The 16,161-nt window shown below is 43.0% G+C and overlaps 1 protein-coding gene across 1 annotated transcript in view; it reads right to left on the minus strand.

The window, feature by feature from the left end:
- The window catches only part of CCDC57 (coiled-coil domain containing 57), a 110,775-nt gene that overhangs the window by 63,541 nt on the left and 31,073 nt on the right, over positions 1-16,161 (minus strand). Inside the window, exons 6-10 of the mRNA XM_034789326.1 lie at positions 14,622-14,696; positions 8,196-8,396; positions 4,415-4,573; positions 2,819-2,981; positions 1,569-1,732 (exon numbers count right to left, since the gene is read on the minus strand). Coding sequence (XP_034645217.1) covers positions 1,569-1,732; positions 2,819-2,981; positions 4,415-4,573; positions 8,196-8,396; positions 14,622-14,696 — 762 coding nt within the window. The remainder of the gene's footprint in view (positions 1-1,568; positions 1,733-2,818; positions 2,982-4,414; positions 4,574-8,195; positions 8,397-14,621; positions 14,697-16,161) is intronic.

The raw sequence follows: 16,161 nt of genomic DNA on the forward strand, positions 1-16,161 counted from the left end.
AGGTTTTTAAGAACAGGTTAGACAAACATCTGTCAGGAATGATCTAATTATTACCTAATCCTGCCTTGAGTGCATGGGACTGGACTATGGCCTCTTGAGGTCCCTTCCAGTCCTATACTTTTATGATTCTATGATTCAGGGAAAACTCAGCAGAGAATCATTCTTCCATGCATAGACGCTGGGCTATATGGGCTCATGGGGGACCAGGCCCCACCAATATTCTGGAAAGAAGGCCCAGCCCTACCAATGTTTAAGCCAAGAGTGCAACCAGAAGAGGGGATCCAGGTTACTTACTGGGACACCCCAAATTTGAGTGGCATTGGGGGTATCTGGGCCAAATTTGAGTGGCACTGTGACCCTATGCACCAAGTATGCTGGAGGTATGGCAGGTATTTTTCTCCTAATTGGGAGGGTTTCACCCCCCCAGACTCCAATTATAGGAGGCGCTGTCCCTTGCATCCCTGACCTCTGGGCCCCACTAAAAATTTTACAAATGCAGCACCTATGGTTCCATGTGATGGGATGATGACTATTGCCCTACGTCCCACTGTGCTTAAGTACATTTGCAACTGAAGCCTATGTTTGCAAATTGGACTTCCTGCTGAGATGAATTAGTAAAATGGCAGCTCTTAATGGGAGACAGTAATTGAGATATTAAAACAGCAGCAGGCATTCTAAACAGATTTTGCAATTTCATATATTTTTAAAATATTCATTTAAGACTAACATAACCTTAAAATTTGCACTGTGCCAACCCTGGAGCAGAACAGAGAATCACAATTCTTTCTCTGCTCCTCCTTTTCTTGGAGCAGTTTACCTCCTCTGTACACCTGGCATAATACTTTGGCCAGTGAGTGATTGGGGCAGTCAGGGCTCCTCCCCATCCCTGTCCACTCATTCAAAGTAGTGGACGAGTAGCCTCTTCTGTCCTTCCTATGGCCAGAATCTAAATCTGAATAAGGCCAATGATAATCTAGCCCAGGGGTCCCCAACGCGGTGCCCGCGGGCGCCATTGTGCCCGCGTACTGGCCGGCAGATGAGCATCCGCCGAAATGCCGCCGACAAGCGGCAACGTCAATAGGTGTCGCTGCCGAAATGCCGCCAATTTTCGGCGGCATTTCAGCGGCGACGCCTCTGGATGACACTGCTTGTCGGCGGCATGGCGGATGCTCGTCCACCACCACGGTCCTCCGTGAGTCGTCGTCTGGTGCCTGCCAGACGAAAAAAGTTGGGAACCACTGATCTAGCCCTTAAGTTACCTAAGGTGTTCGCATTAATCACTGAATTTTCCTTTAAAGGATAATATCCCAAAATGAATTGTTGGGGTCTCTGACCGTCCTTTCCAGTGCACACGTTACATCTGTTAAATGGAATATCTTCTATGGTATACATTGACCAGAGGTACAGATACTTAACACATTTGTAAAGGCTAGTGTAGACACCCCTATACATTTGTTCCAGGCTGGAAATGTTTGTACCTCAAATTAACAAGCAATCAATTAACTTGAGGTATACAGATTTAGTGAAGACAAGCCCCACATAGCTAGCTGTATCGGAATTAATTCAACCAAAGACAAGGCAATAAGTGTTGTCTAACCTGTTTCTCTCCTTCAGGCAATATACCATGTTTCTGAAGAGCCTGCACTGCTTGGTCTCTTTCAAAGGTCAAAGCAGACAGGTCTGTTTCCATTTCACACAGCTTCTTTTCCTTCTCTTGTAGCTGAGCTGTAACCTACAAAACACAAATTACTGTGTCTTAAGTACAGACAGTACAGAGCTATTAGAAGGGAGGAACAATGGTCTTCTGGTTCAATCACATGACAGGAAATCAAGAAACATGTGTTCTATTTCTGGCTCTGCCACAGACCTCCTATGTGACCCTGAAAAAGTCACTTAACTTCCCTGTGCCTCAACTTCCTAACCTGTAAAAGTGACAATAATAATAATTTGCCTCCCAGATATTCATTAATGTCTATAAAGCACTTGGGATACAGAATGGTGTTATAAAACACCAGGATTAAAGTTTACTTTTTAAAATAGTAAATAGGTCATTTCATTATACCCATGTGGTTTCTTAGCAACTGGCCATTGACAACCATCAACCAGTACATTCTGTAAAATCTCTGAACAAGAAGGTGTGTCTGCAATGTAGTCCATTCTACATGGGACTATACTTTAAAACCATTCAGAGATTGAAGCTGGTGCAAAATCCAATGGCTTGCTTCATGAGCAGGGCATATTGCTGGAAGAATATGACACCAGTGCTCTGGGATCTACACTGGCTCCCCATTGGTTTCCAGGTGGAGTTTATGTACCTGAGGAATCACTTCTCTTTCTATGCCATACTGACACAGCTGGGGTGTTCAACCTGAACTCCTTTCATGAGAAAAGAGAAAAGGGTGGCTGGCAGAGTGTTCTCCATGAGGGCTCCGAGACCTAGGACTTGCTCCCCTCACTTGATCCAAAATATCCCGAATTTGGGTGACTTCCTGAAAACATTGCAAAATAAATCTGTTTGATAGGCTCTGGGGAGAGTTCTGAGGGTAAGCTTCCCATAATGATGAAGGAGTAGAAAAGAGTATTTGTAGGTGTCCAGCTGTCTGAATTCCTGTTGAAATGATTACTTTAATGTGGCTGGGATTTTATTGTTTTATTAATGATGTTAAGGTGCCTACAGCCTTGGACAGGGTATCTTTTTTTTATTATTCTAAATCCAAGTAAGTAGTCTGTAGAATCACAGAAATGTAAGGCTGGAAGAGACCTCGAGAGTGATGAAACCATTCAGTACAGACCAAAGTCAATTTGATCTAATAATGACCTGGTCCCTTGCTGTTGACAGGCTCTGTATTAGATCCTCTGATTTCTGATATTGATTTCTTTCAGCATTTTCACAGCGCCGCTGCCAGTCCAGTTCTGCTTGCACTTTAGCCCGTTCCAGAATCTGCTCTCGTTCTGCTGCCAGAGACAGTTGCTGCTTATACCTATGACACAGAGGACCAGCGTGAATGTTTTTTTCCATTCCCTGAATTTCTAGTTCAGTTACTAAGAGACCATCGAACTGGGGAAACAACATAGTATGTCCAATATCTGAAGCTCTGGTGCTGAAGGGAGATTTTAATTACTGAAACATACAATGGGTAATTAACTGACATTTTGAACTCTGTAGAGGGCAACTTCTTGTTTCAAAGAATGTGGAAGACAATCTGAGGAGAGGCAATTTTGGATTTTATATGTACTTGGAAGGGAGCTAATTAGGGTATTGATAGTAAAGGAGAATTCTTGGAGTACATACCAATCAATTTGGTGAAAACTGAGAAAGAAAATTATAAAGTAGTAGTTAGACAAAGTTACACCAATTCTATAAAGAACAACTAGAGAAATGAAGGGAACTATTGGACAAGGTCCCATGAACAGAAGTATTAATGGGGAAAGAAGTAAGTGAAGGATGGAAGATCCTACAGGATATTGTACCACAAAGGAGGCACAGAGGGAAGGCTAATGTGTCATGAATGAAGATAGTTATGTATACAGCTGAAATGAATACTGGGATTATACAAGAAATGGAAAAAGGGAGTGTAGAGATAAGGTAGGAATATAGTATTCATGGATAGTAAATCAACTTGTAGAAATGAATTCAAAATGGCAAAAAAAAAATTGTTAGCTGAATGGGTAAATGAAATGAGAAGAAATTACAACCATGGGAAAAAAACTAGGTTGTGTGAAATAGAATATGACTCTGGTTAAACAAAGATGGAGATAACAACATAGAGAAACTCCAGGATGATTGAACTGTGATTTTTCTTCCATTTGTAATATAACAGAAAAGTAGAATGAGACACCTTGAGAATGGAATATAATTGATGCTCGGGTGAACCAGGACACATGGTTGATAGGGGAAAGTAAAAGAATCAGACTTAAGGGTGGGATTTTCCAGAGCACTCAGTATTGACTAAATGCTGCTCCCGCTGAAATCAACGCCAAAATTCCTATTGATTTAAATGGCACCAAGGGTAGGTCCAATCACTTGGAGTATGTCTACACTGCAAGTGGGAGCAAGCCTTTCAGTTCAGATAGACAGACTTACACTAGTGGGGGCTTGAGCTAATGTGCTAAAAATAGCAGTGTGGATGTTGTGGCTTGGGCTGCAGCTCGGGGTCTCAAGCCCATCTGACCCCCTGGGTCTGAGCTAGGGTGGCCAGCTCATGTCTTCGCTGAAGCTGCAACCTCCACAGTGCTATTTTTAGGGTGCTAGCTTGAGCCCCCAGTGCAAGTCTGTCCATCTGGGCTAGAAGGCTCGCTCCCAGCTACAGTGCAGACATATCATGAGAGCTTTTAAAATACCCACTCTAAATATTTATCCCTAAACAAAAACATTAAGGGGTCAAAGGTTTAGCAATCTCTTAGAATCCCTTACCTTTCTATATCCTGCTGGAATCTGGCCAATTCTGCCCTCAGCTTCACCTCCTCCTCATGCAATGACTGAATTTGAAGGTCTTTAGAAACAGTCTCTTTGGAGATTTGAGCTAGATGAGAATCCCAGCTTGTTTTCAGTGTTGTTAGCTCTCTTTGAAGCCTATACAAAGTATATAAAAACATATACTTCTACAAACAAAATATCTTTTTTCTTTTTAAGACAGCAAGCAAGTCTTATTCAAAGCAACTGATTCTATTAAATACATGTCTATTACACCTCTACCTTCATATAACGCTATCCTCGGGAGCCAAAAAATCTTACCGTGTTATAGGTGAAACCGCGTTCTATCGAACTTGCTTTGATCCACTGGAGTGCGCAGCCCCGCCCCCCCGGAGCACTGCTTTACCACGTTATATCCGAATTCATGTTATATCGGGTCGTGTTATATTGGGGTAGAGGTGTATTATCCTCCTAAAAGTTACATTTTGCAAATATACCAAAGCAATATTAATATTAATGATGATTTCTCTAAAAACCACAGAAATTAATAGACTTTCAGTGAAGAGGACTGAGGACTGTTTTATGACAAATCTTTTTAAATATCACAGAAGCGCCCACTTTTTTGAGTCAGAAATGTGTGCTTGCAAATTGTGTACTATCAAATGTGTAAAAAAAATGGAGGCACCCTAGAAAAAAAGGCCCATGTTGTTCCAGCTGCAGTCTTCCAGGCCAAGGGAAGCCTTAAAACAGGCTCCTTAGCCAAAGAGGCTCATTTCTACCAGTCAGTTATTGTCTCCCTGAATTATGTCAGGTGTTATTTTCTCAATATCAGTCCACATTTCCAATATACACACAGCTCAGAGTCCGTATGAGGAGGTTGACTAGAAGTTCAAAAAGAGGAAAGGACGGTAAATCCTAGGCCAGCAGAAAAGCCTCTGGTATTTACTTATCTTACCCTTTAAAGCGTTATTGTGGAGACCAAACCCACTTTCTTCCCTCCTACCTTTCTTCTATCCTATCTCCACAACCAATATTAAATTTATCCCCAACATTCACCAGGGGATATGCTACTTTTCAAGAAACAACATGACAGTACAGCAGTTGAAGGGGATAAAAATATCCTAGTATGTCTTAGGATTGGGCACACAAGGGGGATGCCAAACCCAAAGGGCAAACACTCCCTGATCACCCCAATCCCAGACATGATGTGCACAAAACAAGATTAACTCCTAGATGAGACCATCCATCTCTGTGACTTTACCTGTGACCATCTCTCTGGAGGAGGGACACCTGGAGCATACAATCTGAAACTCAGGTTCATGCTGGTTATATGCAAGATAGTAATAGTTCTATTGATGACCCATCAACAACTTAATATCAGCCAAGACACATGACCTCAAAGACTATCAGCAGAATTTGGCTGGATGATTGTGTCAGTCATGTGCTGCTCATCTCAACCTGTCTGGTATTGATATATCACAAGCTCAGAGAGGGGAGAGAAGGTGGAATGACCATAGAAGCATAGGACTGGAAGGGACCTCGAGAGGTCATCTAGTCCAGTCCCTTGCACTCATGGCAGTACTAAGTATTATCTAGACCATTCCTGACAGGTGTTTGTCAAACCTGCTCTTAAAAATCTCCAATGATGGAGATTCACAACCTCCCTAGGCAATTTATTTCAGTGCTTAAAAATACTGAGAGTTAGGAAGTTTTTCCTAATGTCCAACCTAAACCTCCTTTGCTGCAATTTAACCCCCTTGCTTCTTGTCCTATCCTCAGAGATTAAGAACAATAATTTTTTTCCTTCTTCCTTGTAACAACCTTTTATGTACTTGAAAACTGTTGTCATGCCCCCTCTCAGTCTTCTCTTTTCCAGACTAAAAAAACCCCAATTTTTTCAATCTTACCTCATAGGTCATGTTTTCTAGACTTTTAATCATTTTTGTTGCTCTTTTCTGGTCTCTCTCCAATTTGTCCACATCCTTCCTGAAATGTGGCTCCCAGAACTGGGCACACTACTCCAGTTGAGGCCTACTCAGCGCAGAGTAGAGTGGAAGAATTACTTCTCATGTTTTGCTTACAACAGTCCAGCTAATACATCCCAGAATGATGTTCGCTTTTTTTGCAACAATGTTACACTGTTGATTCACATTTAGCTTGTGGTCCACTATGACCCCCAGATCCCTTTCCACAATACTCCTTCCTAGGCAGTCATTTCCCATTTTGTATGTGTGCAACCTATTGTTCCTTCCTAAATGGAGTACTTTGCATTAGTCCTTATTGAATTTCATCCTATTTACTTCAGACCATTTCTCCAGTTTGTCCAGATCATTTTGAATTTTAATCCTGTCCTCCAAAGCACTTGCAACCCCTCCCAGCTTGGTATCATCCACAAACTTTATAAGTGTTCTGGCTATGCCATTATCTAAATCATTGATGAAGATATTGAACAGAATCGGACCCAGAACTGATCCCTATGGGACCCCACTCATTATGTCCCTCCAGCATGACTGCGAACCACTGATAACTACTCTCTGGGAATGGTTTTCTAACCAGTTTTACACCCACCTTATAGTAGCTCCATCTAGGTTGCATTTCCCTAGTTTGTTTATGAGAGGGTCATTCGAGATGGTATAAAAAAAAAAACTTGACTAAAGTCAAGATATACCACATCTACCGCTTCCCCTCTATCCACAAGGCTTGTTACTCATCAAAGAAAGCTATCAGGTTGGTTGACACGATTTGTTCTTGACAAATCCATGCTGACTGTTACTTATCACCTTATTATCTTCTAGATGTTTGCAACTTGATTGCTTAATTATTTGCTCCATTATCTTTCTGGGTACAGAAGTTAAGCTGACTGGTCTGTAATTCCCCGGGTTGTCCTTATTTCCCTTTTTATAGATTGGCACTATATTTGCCCTTTTCCCATCTTCTGGAATCTCTCCCATCTTCCATGACTTTTCAAAGATAATCGCTAATGGCTCAGATATCTCCTCAGTCAGCTCCTTGAGTATTCTAGGATGCATTTCATCAGGCCCTGGTGACTTGAAGACATCTAACTTGTCTAAGTAATTTTTAACTTGTTCTTTCCCTATTTTAGCCTCTGATCCTACCTCATTTTCACGGGGATTCACTATGTTAGACATCCAATCACCACCAACCTTCTTTGTGAAAACCGAAACAAAGAATCATTAAGCACCTCTGCCATTTCTACATTTTCTGTTATTGTTTCCCCCCCACCCCCACTGAGTAACGGGCCTATCCCATCTTGTAGCTATTTTGGCATTATAATGCTGGAAAAATATTACTAAAATTCCAAACAAAAAAACCCCAAATCCTAAAAACCCTTGCTGTTTTTAAAAATATTAGTTCACATGAGAGTAGTACAATTTCTAAACTTATAATTTAGCCAAATCAAAACAGATTTTACCAGACTATAAAAGTCCAACCTAAGGATATATCTATGCCATATTTTAACTTTAACAACCTCTCACTTTCAACAATAGAGAGGTTAAAAAAAGGTCTTACATTTTTATGTTGGTAATAGCAAAAATAATTTTTTTTCCACTGGTTCTACTCTCAAAAACATTTTACTTCCAAAATTCTATAAATACTCACCTTTGGTCAGATACCACACCTGGTATTTAAAGCAATCTTAATTATAATTATACACTTTTTGATTCATATAAGCAATGAAACACAACACTGCTCATGTAAGATATTCTGAATTCTATCTTCACTTGTATTTCACTGAACTAAGATGAATCAAATCACTCACTTTTCAATAACAGTGTCTTTCTCTTTCAAACAATCTGCATGCTTCCATTCCCTTCTACGCAGCTCCATTTCCAGAGTTTCATGACTTATTTGCAGTTCTCTTATCTGATTTTCCCACTTCTGTATTTGCTCAGCATGGACTTCTTTCACTGAAGCCAGTACTGCATCCTTTTCCTTCGCAAAGCGATCTAGCACCTCATGTCTAGAAACACAAATATGCAAAATAAGGCCATTGTTTGTTTGGGTTTTTCCCTCAAGTCCAAGATTTAAAATGAAGACACACATACCCCTAACTGATACAAAGTACAGAGTAAACTTGTGTGTATCAGTGGGACTGACAAATATTTGTGTCACTTCTGTTTGCAAAGATCTGGAGAACTAAAAAGTCAAAGCTCTCAGAATAAGTACCAAAACCATTAGAGTCAATCTCATCTATCCATGGGACAGATTAAATATTTTCTTCAACAAAGAATGATACTATTCAAAGGAGCCAAGCAATCTGGAGTAAAATGACAAAAATATATTATATAATTTTAATGAGTTTAGCAGCCATTCGGCAAAGCACTTAAGCATGTGCTTACCCTTAAGTACATAAAATAGCCCATTTGACAACAGTGGGACCACTCATGCTTAAAGTTAAGCACATATTGAAATGCTTTATTGAATCAAGGCATTAAACTTCAACAACATTAACAAAACTGTCACTTTCTTAATACACTTTCTTAATTGACTGACAATATGCTTTGTTAACGCAGAGTTAAGGTTGCCCTGGGGTGTCTTGTGTCCTTCTGGAAGGTCAAATTCAGTTACACTCAAACCTCTAAAAACTAGGAAATGAAGAATTGAGGTACAAGTCCACACAACCTTAACTTTTCCATCTTTGAGCAATGACCCAATAAACCCACCTACTCACACTCTGTTTTTGAAGACAGTGCAGAAGAATAAGGGAACAGGGCACAAGGTCATTGTAGGACAGGATTTAATGCTTTCTTTTTGCAAAAGCAAAACTTCTGCTTAGGTGAGCTGTACTTAACAGGAGTTACCCACACCTGTTCACTCAAATACTGAGCCAGCTCCACAGAAACAACACCATACATGCTAAGTTTCCAGCCTCTTCATCCTTATGCACAGGATGCCATCTAACATTATACTTTCATTTACCCATCATTAAGCTCACAGATCATTCTCATATCCCACCTTGCTGCTGACTATTCCCATGGGAAGAAGACTCCTGGGCACCACTAATGACACGTCACACAGCTCAGTGCTGAAATGAAGCTAAGTGCATCCTTCAACGTACACACTCAACTCCTTCCTTTCATCACACACAAGGGGAGAGGGGCTCAGACCATTCAAAGGGCAAGGCATCCCAGATTGCTTCATATCACAATCGCAGCTCCGCCAACCTTCTCCAACTAGTCCTTCTGCCATTCAATACAGTTACAGCTGACAGTGAATGCAGCTGTAGTGCATGCAGATATTTCCAAGTTACAGAGCTGGGAATAGAGTCCAGATCTTCTTAGTCCCAGTCCAGAGTTCTTTTTGCTAGGCCACATGGCTGCTATGTCATTCTTAAGTGCTCCTCCTCTCATTGTACATTTTGCTAGTTTAAAGGGGATAATGGTCCTGCTTTGAAATGTTTGGCTTGTGTAGTTGCTGACAGGACCCGTGAAAGAAATGACAGACATGGTCTATGTGCCAAAATTTCAAAGTGCTATTATTTTAGATTTTTGACTGTTCTATGCATTTCATAAGTTTATTGCTCTCTTATGTTTAAATTTAATTCTCTGAGTAATGAGTTCTAAAATGCCTAACCTGTCCTGGCTGGAGTAATTATCCCTATGGTAACTTTTAAAAAAAGATATATCAGATCTGTTCTTTAATTCTTGAGATATCCTATCTCCTAGAACTGGAAGGGACCTTGATAGGTCATTGAGTCCAGCCCCCTGCCTTCACTAGCAGGACCAAGTACTGATTTTGCCCCAGATCCCTAAGTGGCCCCCTCAAGGACTGAACTCACAACCCTGGGATTAGCAGGCCAATGCTCAAACCACTGAGCTATCCCTCCCCCCCATATGAGTTACATCAGCTGTTCTGTTGTTTTGTTTCTAATAGTGGCACACATCTGCACATTACCTTGATATTGGTGCACATAACAAAATTCATTCTGCACATGGACAAAAAAAATTAGAGGGAACATTACCTATGACCCATCTCCATTCATCCCCTCCCCATCCTCATAATCCCCATTCCCCTCCCCATAGTCCCAAACCCCTCTCTCCTAATTCCCCTAACTCCTTTGCCACCTACTGCCCCTCCCTTTCCAGCAAGCATTCACATGCTGCATTTTTTTCCCCTTTCTGAAAATAGTCTGAGCACCTTATGCAGTTTTTCATGCAGGAGTGAAATCAGGAAGGCCAAATCACACTTGGAGTTGCAGCTAGCAAGAGATGTTAAGAGTAACAAGAAGGGTTTCTTCAGGTATGTTAGCAACAAGAAGAAAGTCAAGGAAAGTGTGGGCCCCTTACTGAATGAGGGAGGCAACCTAGTGACAGAGGATGTGGAAAAAGCTAATGTACTCAATGACTTTTTTGCCTCTGTCTTCACGAACAAGATCAGCTCCCAGACTGCTGCACTGGGAAGCACAGTATGGGGAGAAAGTGACCAGCCCTCTGTGGAGAAAGAAGTGGTTCGGGACTATTTAGAAAAACTGGATGAGCACAAGTCCATGGGGCCGGATGCGCTGCATCCGAGCAGGGCCGGCTCTAAATTTTTTGCCGCCCCACGGAAAAAAGAAGAGTGCTGCCCCCCCACCCCCCCCCCGCCCCCCCCCGCGCCGCCCCACCCCCCGCCCCCCCTCCGAGCGCCAGCGCCCCCCAGCGCCGCGCCACGGCAGCCCCCGCCCCTCCTCCAAGCGCCAGCCCCCGCCCAATAAATAAATTAATAAAAACCTGAGCGCCGCCCCAGCCCAAGGTGCCGCCCCAAGCACATGCTTGGTCGGCTGGTGCCTGGAGCCGGCCCTGCATCCGAGGGTGCTAAAGGAGTTGGCGGATGTGATTGTAGAGCCATTGGCCATTATCTTTGAAAACTCATGGCGATCAGGGGAGGTCCCGGATGACTGGAAAAAGGCTAATGTAGTGCCCATCTTTAAAAAAGGGAAGGAGGAGGATCCAGGGAACTACAGGCCAGTCAGCCTCACCTCAGTCCCTGGAAAAATCATGGAGCAGGTCCTCAATGAATCAATTTTTATAACCATCTATAACACACACTATTCATGTCTGTTAAAATTTAACATTTATTATCCCTTTATAAACTATTTATAAATGGAACCTGTGGATGAGGGGAAAGCAGTGGATGTGTTATTCCTTGACTTTAGCAAAGCTTTTGATATCGTCTCCCACAGTATTCTTGCCACCAAGTTAAAGAAGTATGGGCTGGATGAATGGACTATAAGGTGGATAGAAAGCTGGCTAAATTGTCGGGCTCAACAGGTAGTGATCAACGTCTCCATGTCTAGTTGGCAGACAGTTTCAAGCGGAGTGCCCCAAGGGTCGGTCCTGGGGCCGGTTTTGTTCAATATCTTCATTAATGATCTGGAGGATGGCGGGGACTGCACTCTCAGCAAGTTTGCAGATGACACTAAACTGGGAGGAGTGGTAGATATGCTGGAGGGTAGGGATAGGATACAGAGGGACCTAGACAAATGAGAGGATTGGGCCAAAAGAAACCTGATGAGGTTCAACAAGACAAGTGCAGAGTCCTGCACTTAGGACGGAAGAATCCCATTCACTGTTACAGACTAGGGACCGACTGGCTAGGCAGCAGTTCTGTAGAAAAGGACCTAGGGGTTACAGTGGACGAGAAGTTAGATATGAGTCAACAGTGTGCCCTTGTTGCCAAGAAGGCTAACGGCATTTTGGGCTGTATAAGTAGGAGCATTGCCAGCAGATCGAGGGACGTAATCATTCCCCTCTATTCGACATTGGTGAGGCCTTACCTGGAGTACTGTGTCCAGTTTTGGGCCCTACACTACAAGAAGGATGTGGAAAAATTGGAAAGAGTCCAGCGGAGGGCAACAAAAATGTTTAGTGGGCTGGAGCACATGACTTATGAGGAGAGGCTGAGGGAACTGGGATTGTTTAGTCTGCAGAAGAGAAGAATGAGGGGGGATTTGATAGCTGCTTTCAACTACCTAAAAGGGGGTTCCAAAGAGGATGGATCTAGACTGTTCTCAGTGGTACCAGATGACAGAACAAGGAGTAACGGTCTCAAGTTGCAGTGCGGGAGATTTAGGTTGGATATTAGGAAAAACTTTTTCACTAGGAGGGTGGTGAAGCACTGGAATGGGTTACCTAGGGAGGTGGTGGAATTTCCTTCCTTAGAGGTTTTTAAGATCAGGCTTGACAAAGCCCTGGCTGGGATGATTTAGTTGGGATTAGGTCCTGCTTTGAGCAGGGGGTTGGACTAGATGACCTCCTGAGGTCCCCTTCCAACCCTGATATTCTATGATTGTATGAATTATCTGCTGTACTCAGATTACATTTCTCCTAAATTCTCGGCCCGGTGCTTGGGGGGGTGGAGGCTCAGGCTGTTGCTGGCGGTGGGTCGGGGGACTGGCATTTGGGGGCTGGCAGCGGCGGCTTGGCCCAATGTGGCTAAGGACGGCTCGGGCTCCTCTGGTTGGGGTGTCCCCTCAGGGCTTTTCCTTTTACGGGGGGAGGGAGGGAGGTGGCTGGGGCTCCGGCAGGGGGGGGGGGGGCCCTTGGGCAGAAGGGGTGGGGCCGGCGGGCTAGCCTCCCCGAAGCAGGGGTTCCCCTGCTGCCTATGGTGGCAACAAAGGGCTCTGCTTTGGGGAGAGGGGATAGCTCAGTGGTTTGGCCTGCTAAACCCAGGGTTGTGAGTTCAGTTCTTGAGGGGGCCACTTAGGGATCTGGGGTCAATCAGTACTTGGTCCTGCTAGTGAAGGCAGGGGGCTGGACTCAATGACCTTTCAGGGTCCCTTCCAGCTCTATGAGATAGGTATATCTCCATATATTATTATTTTTATTATTATTGCCTTGGCTCCAGAGACCGACATCACCCACTGCCTTCTGGGAGGCTTTCACGGCTGGCTTGCCCTCATCTGGAGCCTTTGTCGGGTCTATCGCTGCATGCGGAGCCGGCTGCAATGGGAGAGTCCTTTGCTCTCTGGAAGCTGGGAGCTGAGAAGGTGGTGACTGCGCCATCAGTCTGGGTTCCCTACCACTCCCTGGAATTGGTGGCAGATCCCTTAGGGGGGTAGGAGATCCCCTCAAGGATGTGCCCCTTTACAGCTCTGGTGTGGACGAGTAGCTCGAGCAGTGTCCTTTGCCCAGTGCCCCTTGGTCCAACTTGTTTGGTGCCAGGTCCCGCTTCTTGGTCTTTTTCTTGGGCACTGGCAAAAGGGACTGATGCCAGGTACAGCCCAGTGCTGGGGGTGCACTTCTGAGGCTGGGCGAAGAGCAGCCTCCATGAGTAGGGCCCTCAAGTGAATGTCGCGTTCTTTCTGTGTCCTGGGACAAAAGTTCTTACAGATGCGACAGTGTTCTCTAATGTGGGATTCCTCCAGGCACTTCAGACAGCTGCCATGCAGGTCACTAACAGGCATAGGCCTATTACAGTCAGCGCAGGGCTTAAAACCCAGTGACTGGGGCATGCCCCGCCAGGACCTTAGCTAACTAACTACAGTACTTAACAGTTTAGGGTTAGGGTTAATAACTAATCTACAATAAACCAAAACTATTTACATCTGGAACATGAAGTTCGAAGAGTAAAGAAACCGCTGACCACTTGCGAAGCAAGGGAGAGGTGCTCCGGCCAACCACCACGGCCGGTAAGAAGGAACCAAGAGGGTGTAGGACTGGCCACGCCTGATATACCGACACATGAGCGCGGCACTCAAGGAGGCATCACAGCCAACCCTACAGATACTGCTAAGGCAAAAGTCTCTGACAACTGTGCACATGGGCACGCACACACCTAGAATGGAATCAACATGAGCAAGCACTCGAAGAAGAACTTCTCTTGTAAGCTGAATAATCAAGTTTTCATCATCATTTCATTTACCAATCTTCAACACCGAAAGAAGAATACACTTAAAGAGAGGCAGAGAAGGGCTGGCTAAAATTTAGGAGAAAAGACATGGCAAAAACATTCTGCTGAGTCAGGTGTTCCACAGCCATTACACAGTTGTACTTATTGATGTCAGGAAACCTCAGAACTGAATAAGGAACCATATGAGTAACTGGTAGTGACAAATGAATACTGAAACCCTCATGAATTGATCTACATGCAATCTATTTGTTAAGATAGAACACTTATACAGGCTGATGTCACACAGTGAAATAATGCTTCCTTAAACAAACATGTAATACTGAGAAATACAATATTATATATCAGAAATACTTACTTTCTCTGAAATGTTTCCTCTTCTTTTTGCCAGGTCTGGTATACTAAATGAAGTTTACATTCTAAATCCTGTATCCTAAATTAGCAAACATTGGGAAAGGAAGAAATAAGATTTATCAATTTTGTAACTGAAATTGTTATGCTTAGTTACAGCAAGGAAGGAAGATGGTGGGGATTAAGTAACTCAGAATAAGGAGAAGAAACCAGAAAAAGGTCAAATATTAAATGGCCAGGAAAGGAGGGATAAAGTCAGAAAGTGGACAATGGACAGAATTTAGAACAAGGTTCAAAGGTGGTTAGATATTTGAGAATGGGCATGTGGTACGAGAATGTATTGCTTTCAGAGAGAAGTAAAAATGAGAGAATAACAAGAAGAAGGGGCTGAGAATTATAGTGATATGTAAGAACTTGAATTAGACAAAATGTGAGACAAAGCAAAAGAAATGTTTGAGTTTGCTTCCTATGAATAAAGTGAGACGACTAGTAGCTAAGATGGGAACTGAAGCAAGAAAGAAGCTCTGGCAGTTGGCTTAATCAATTCCATTTGAAGTCAAAGCAATGATCTTCTAAAAAGAAAATAAAAAGGCACATTTAGGAATTCCATCTATAAAAATGGCAGTGAATTTAAAGGACATACCGTCTCTCTCTATTTATATTTATACCATGTTCTTCACTGAGGTGTTTGAGAGTCAGACCCTGTGAAGGGAGCCCGTTACAACAGGAGCTAATGAGATACAATGGCTTGAAAAAAAAAAATCAGACGCACTTCTCTTTTTGTAAAAATGTATTGATTTTTAAAATTAATGTCATTGTTTAAAAACCCATCTAATTTCCTTCTTTGACAGGGTTACTGGGCTAGCAGATGGGGGAAAGCAGTAGACATGATATATCTTGATTTTAGTAAAGCTTTTGACACAGTCCCACGTGACGTTCTCATAAGCAAACCAACAAAATGTGGTCTACATGATATTACTATAAGGTGAGTGAACAACTGGTTGAAAGACCATACTCAGTGATTCGCTGTCAAACTGGGATGGTATATCTACTGAGGTCCCGAAAGGGATCAGTCTCGGGTCTGGTACTATTCAATATTCTCATTAATGACTCAGATAATGGAGTGGAGAGTATGGTTATAAAGTTTGCAGATAACACCTATCTAAGAAGGGGTGCACGTTGGAGGACAGGATTAAAATTCAAAACAACCTTGACAAACTGGAGAATTGGTCTGAATTCAACAAGATGAAATTCAATAAGGCTAAGTCCTAAGTACTTCACTCAGGCAGGAAAAATCAAATGAACAACTATAAAATGAGGAATAATGGGCTAGGTGGTAGTACTGCTGAAAATGATCAGGGGATACAGTGAATCACAAGCTGAATATGAGTCAACAGCAGCTGAAAAAAAGGCTAATATTCTAGAGTGTACTAACTGGAGTGTCGTATATAAGACATGTGAGGTAATTGTCCCGCTCTACTTGGCACTGATGAGGCTTCAGCTGTACTACTGTGTCCAGTTCTGGGCACCACACTTTAGGAAAGATG

This window comes from Trachemys scripta, chromosome 14 (assembly GCF_013100865.1).
Source record: "Trachemys scripta elegans isolate TJP31775 chromosome 14, CAS_Tse_1.0, whole genome shotgun sequence".
In the NCBI taxonomy this organism is placed as follows: domain Eukaryota; kingdom Metazoa; phylum Chordata; order Testudines; family Emydidae; genus Trachemys; species Trachemys scripta.